Source organism: Pollicipes pollicipes, unplaced genomic scaffold (assembly GCF_011947565.3).
Source record: "Pollicipes pollicipes isolate AB1234 unplaced genomic scaffold, Ppol_2.1 Scaffold_4740;HRSCAF=5597_pilon_pilon_pilon, whole genome shotgun sequence".
Lineage (NCBI taxonomy): Eukaryota > Metazoa > Arthropoda > Thecostraca > Pollicipedomorpha > Pollicipedidae > Pollicipes > Pollicipes pollicipes.
Window position 1 is genome coordinate 9,570,561 of NW_023596545.1, and position 6,000 is coordinate 9,576,560.

General features: G+C 50.1%; 1 protein-coding gene across 1 annotated transcript in view; it reads left to right on the forward strand.

The window, feature by feature from the left end:
- Positions 1–3,109: 3,109 nt before the first annotated feature.
- The window catches only part of LOC119099009 (proton-associated sugar transporter A), a 26,546-nt gene continuing 23,655 nt past the window's right edge, over positions 3,110–6,000 (forward strand). Inside the window, exon 1 of the mRNA XM_037222059.1 lies at positions 3,110–3,137. Coding sequence (XP_037077954.1) covers positions 3,110–3,137 — 28 coding nt within the window. The remainder of the gene's footprint in view (positions 3,138–6,000) is intronic.

A 6,000-nucleotide genomic window follows, 5' to 3' on the forward strand; every position in this document is an offset into this window, starting at 1 on the left:
GTTAGGGCTTTACGACACACTCAGTTACTGAGGCTTTGTAGCGTCGCGTGCCTTTCACCTTGGCAGGAAGGGTGGGCACCGCGGGAAATCGAACCCCGTACGTTTTGGTTTCCCAAACGCGTAACGGCCAATGCAAATGCGTTAGCCACTGTACTATCGGCGCCCCCACTGGCTCTTTTCGAGCTTATCAGGGAAGGAGAGGGTGGAGGAAGCAGCAGTCCGGCAGCAGCAATGCGGCGGGCGATCACAGCGCGAAAGGAGCACGGAGACCCGGCTTCTAGTAACGGCTCAGTATAGTCCAAAAGCTGTGACAGGGAACTAAGTGCAAAGTGGATTTAGTGACGTCACATCATCTTGGAAGATGGCAACATATCTGATAGAAGTCTACGGCATGCCATTGATGTTATGGCGAACCTTAAGTCCGTGCTGTGCTGTGCTTCAATAAAATCCTTTTGCCGAGCCATACCAATGAGCGGAAAGGTTAAGTTAACAGTCGAATAAACATGATAAAAAGACATGTCCCCTTCAAAACCGAGCTGGAATAGGTGCACCAGAACACTCCATATTGCTATTGTCTTGTTTTGGTGCACTTGTTTTTCATGTGGTGTTCACGTGATTAAATTCTGGGTCAATAATTGCGAATTGGGTTACATAACACGCGCTCCGGGCGCCCGGTTGGATACCTTTCGTTCGGGTGGGGGTCAATTTGACCAGCTGAGATCTCATAAACTAGGAGAGCTAGAGATAATAAATTCTCAGGTTGTGTTGGCTTGTATGTGAGCTCACTTGCGACAAAACTTGAGGCTCCTAAGACATGATCTACGGGTCAAAAAAGGTCAAACAAGGTCAAACTCCAGCTTAATGTTTGAAGTGCCCCCACATATTAGATACATGTTCTAAGTAAAAGTCATTGATGCTCATTTAGGGTCATTGATCTTGTTTGACCTTCCGCAGGTCATATTGACCAAAACCATATAAGACCACTTTGAGTTTTGCATTTGAATAAGCGTCAAAGACTACGTTAGGGCAGTGCGTTTCTAAAAATAAAGTGTTGACCTGGGTCACTTTAGGCCAGTTACCTATACTAGTCTTTAAGAAGTCCATAGAAGAAGTCCATAGATGAGCACCAGAAACTATCCTATGCAACAAGGCATAGAGTAATAAAACAGGCTGGTCTTGACCTTGAACAGACTTTTAAACCTGATCCTAGGTCAATGGAATTGGTTCATTCAGTTGTTGTGCTACCGAAAAGAGTGTCTCATAGATGAACGGCTTCGTCTAACACTCCATTGTTGCATCAGATTGAATGATTCCTTAGAGATTAACCGCTGAATCCATGACCTAACCTTGGACCTGCCGTAGGTTAGCGAAATTACAAGGTACATCATCATGTTTTACACCAAACGAGCCGTCACTCAATTGTCTGCAGCTATTCGAAATTTGGCGCGGCTACGCCTCGCCGTTCACAAATCATTTTGGAAAACTTTCGTCGGGGGTTTGAAATTGACCCCCGCCTGGGCGTGTGCTAATATGACAATGCATATAATGAACTACGATTTATGATCGTTCACGGGGACAGGCTGACTTCGCGTGGAGACCGGCTGCCCTCACGCGGAGACCGGCCGCAGTCGAGCGGAGGCCGGCTGCCCTCGCGCGGAGACCGGCTGCCCTCACGCGGAGACCGGCCGCAGTCGAGCGGAGGCCGGCTGCCCTCTCGCGGAGACCGGCTGCCCTCGCGCGCAGGCCGACTGCCCTCGCGTGGAGACCGGCTGCCCGCGTGCGGAGACTGGCCGCAATTGAACGGAGACCGGCTGCCCTCGCGTGGAGACAGGCTGCCCTCACGCGGAGACCGGCCGCAGTCGAGCGGAGACCGGCTGCCCTCGCGCGGGAAGTGGCTGCAGCCGAGCGGCCGCCGGCGGCTCAGTTGCCTGGGTCGACAACCTGCAGAGGCGCGGTGCATGGCGCCACGATGTGCACAGCGCCGCAGTGGCGCACCGAGACGCCGAGCCGGCGGCCTGCTCCATGCACGGGCGCCGCGCCGCTGGGGACACCGTCACCCGGACGAGCGCAGGTCAGCGCAGGTCAGGTCAGTGTGCCGTGTCGACGGTCGGCGGGAGGCGTGCGAGCGTGCTTAAGGTCTCGGTGAAGACAAAAACTCAGCCCTTTTTTCCGCATCCTCGCTTTTCCTATATCCTCGCGACGCCTCTATTGTTTAGGGTAAGCTACATGCAACAGTCATGAATGGGAAAGTGTTCCCTGATGGGGACCGCGCTCGAGCGCCGAGGACTCCATACTGCATAGAGGGGTTTCTGTGCGGGCTCATTCTCGACGGATGGGCCACCAGGTGCCTGCAGTCTTCTCCCACCGTTGTCCTCTTCTTGATCCTATTGTCCCGAAATGGTCATTGCTAACCGAAAAAGCTCTTATCCAAACCCAAACCCAAACAAAACAAAGCGGGAATTCCAGGATAGGGTTGTATGACTGTCGTTTTGGTCAGAAACGTGACATACCCTAAGTATTGGAATCGCTGTGGGTAAAGATATATAGTCAAATGTTTAATCCACTTACATCTGAGTCATTTTCATCGTCGCATGCCTGCGACGAGCCCGCCTGTTATTGCAAGTGAATCCTTCTATGCTGTGCACTGTAACTTACTATTTGCTCATGTAATCAGCTATCGTCACGGATGATCGTAAATGTGGTGCGCACAACTGTATTCGGCGGCGTGTAGGGATACGGATTATTGTGAAGAACATAGCCTATAATAGGGCGCTATGTTCTTCACGATAATCCTTTATACGTGAGTGACCAAATGCATTGTATTGTACACCAGCCCGTGATATTTTGGTGTCAGTCATGTGCACATTTTCCACGTACAAGCTGCAGTATAAGCGTAAGGACAGGGAGGCGGAGGGGGGGAGGGGGGCGTGAGTGCCGCGGCACCGTAACTTTCCAATGATGCTGAGCATTAAACGTGTGGCGACGCATTGGAAAAACCGAATTCAAAGCTGGTTTTTCCCCCGCCCCTTTCTGAGACTTTCTTTCTTTATACATTTCAGGCACTTCTTTTGGAGCTGAATCGCACTGGAACAAAGAATAATCACGAAGCATGCCCACTTACGGCACCAAACCGCTAGGTATGTCCAGAATGTGTGCTGGTGGTGCTATCCAGAATGTGTGCTGATGGTGTTGATGTCGCGTAAAGCGCCAGCATAATATGCTTGATCCACGACGATAGAGGAGCTGTACAAAGTTTGTTGTAACGACGAGGGGCGATCGCATACTTGGCTTGGAACTATCAGACTTTTGCAGTTTTATTTTTCAATTTTTGATCTGTTCTCATATTAAAGACGACGGTATGATCCTTGGGGGGATAAAGGTTTTCCCAAAGAGCAATAAAGTTTTACCAATGCTAGCGCCACAAGTGGGTGCCAATATTCTGTAGAATAAAGTGCATGGTTCACTTGGCTCATGTAACTTCAAGCTCACATGATATAACAAGTCATCAGCTGGAACATGCGTCAGTGCCACCGGTTGGAGTACCACAAATGGACGCAACAAATCCGTTTAGCTCGACACATCTGTTGATCAAGCATGGCTCCTGCTGGTAACCTGGTGTGGCCTCGTATTAAGTGATGGGCTCTTCCTGGCGGATGGTATACCAGGCGGCGAACTGCACCAAAGCAGCAAAAGAAGAAGGGATTTGCGAGTTGCTGTATGCAGACACAACATTTTGCTCAGCTTTGTCCGCTCATGATGTGATATCTGCTGAACTTACAGCGAACAAATTGAGTTTCAGAGTGTATCACATTGATCACCGGTCAGGTACTGACTATTCGGTAGCCTTGCCTTGCCGAGTTGGGCAGTTAATCGTGGAGCTCGGGCGGGGTGAAGTACTTTTTACCCCCTGGCGGCGCTAGCCAAACGCCCGAAGATGGATGGGTCCACGGTTTGCCCACGAGCACGCGTTTCCGTCCACACAACTGCAATTACGCCCACGTGTTGTCTCTCCTCATTCAGAAGTCGCAACTCTCGTGTTGCTGCAACACTCGGCCGTCGAGCGTTGGAGCTGGTTTCTGTTCGTGCTCTTTATTAATCGAATGGAGAAAACGTTTGGGATGCTATTGTAATGCCATAGGTAAACCATCCGGATGGAATTGGTTGCATGCCAAAGCGTAACACAGATGGTAGAGCCCTTACATAATTGCGTTTCTTCCTGCTGGAAATCGTATACATCTCTCATCAAAAGTTGCAAGGAAATGTGCGTGCTTATAAAGGTTAACATCTTCATACAATAGCTAATAGGAGCACAACAGCCGGTCCTGGCTGACTCGGTAAAAGCAATGTTTTTTTGTGTAATAGGTCAGAAATGACACCGCTGATTGCCTTACCCTTAGTATATGTAAGAGGCTTCCGCCAACGAGTTTAAAGTCTAATGAAATGTCCGATACGATTACTCAAATCAAGTTTGCATTACTTGCACATGGAAGGCTGCAAGTAGATGTCTCCATGATGAGACAACAAGGTATTGGACATCCCCAGTCTTGCCAGCTGCATTGAATGCTTAATCCTGCATTGCTGCATAAGATTCAGGACTTTGATTGGAATTCAATGATCGATTCCGCCACTCGTCAACCATTTAAGTGTTGTTTTCTTCAAGTGCACAGACGAATGATAAATACAGAGTTGGTAGGATTTTCACGGACCCCGTGCAAAGCCTTACGTTAAAATCCACCTCCATTGGCTGCCACCCGCCATCTGCCTTGTACTTTGCTGTGTGCGCCGTCTGCTGTTTGTTTTGCCCACTGCCCTCCACCCCCCCCCCCCCGCACCCCCCCCCCCCCCATTCCGCTGTTAACTCTCCTCCTTCTGCCATGTCCGCCGTCTGTGGGCCCCATGGTCCACCGCCTCCGCTGTCTGCCGGCCCCAGCGACCGCTGTCCACCGTCCACCGTGTCCGCCGTCTGTGGGTCCCATGGTCCACCACCTCCGCTGTCTGTCGGCCTCGGCGGCCGCTGTCCACCGTCCACCGTGTCCGCCGTCTGTGGGTCCCATGGTCCACCGCCTCCGCTGTCTGTCGGTCTCGGCGACCGCTGTCTACCGTCCGCTGTGTTTGCCGTCTGTGGTCCCATTGTCCACCGCCGGTCTTGGCGAACCGCTGTCCTCATCCGCCGTGTCCGCCGCAGGTTGTAGCCGAGCCGGTTAAACGATACCGGCTCCTGATCGCCGCGAGCTTCGTCATCGTGCTGGCTGCAGCCTCGCTGACGGCGATGATGGTGGTGGGCGGCCTTGAAGGGAGACCATATCGCCGCATGGCGCCTAAACAGCTCGAACCGAGCACCGGCATTACCGTGATGAAGTGAGTCTACCAACCTGAGCTTACAGTGCTTTTTTCCGAGAGCACTATGTGCTGACAACCAAAAACATTCATCCAAACCAAAGCCACCTGATTCACCAAAATCAGTTCGGATTTCAAAAGAACAAAAGTACCTACATGCCGATTCTTCTTCTCCAGGAAACAATCAGTAAGGCTTTTGGAAAAGAAGAAGATGTGCTAGGGTTGTGTTCATATTTCAAAAAAGGCATTTGACACTGTTAACATAAGCCTTCTACGCAAACGCACTAAGCATGGTACTCGAAGAAAACCTCATGAAATCATTTCTTCTTATCTGTCTGGCAGAACTCAGTGTGCAAAAATGAGGAATTATCTATCATCATTCAAAAACGTAACAATGGGGGCACCCCAAGCATCAATTATCGGCCCAGTTCTGTTCTTAATGTACATAAATGACTTGCCTAAATTAAGGGGTAACATGACTTTCCTCTCTTACGATGATCATACTGCGATAATTTTCAAAAAATTAAATGTATTGTGGAACTTCAAAACAATGTCAATACGCTTTTGCTTCTCATGACTTCCTGGTTTAGTGCCAATTTCTTTCCCTGAGCGTATCAAAAATTTGCACCGCACTAAACTACCCTTTCTTCGCATTTCCAAATA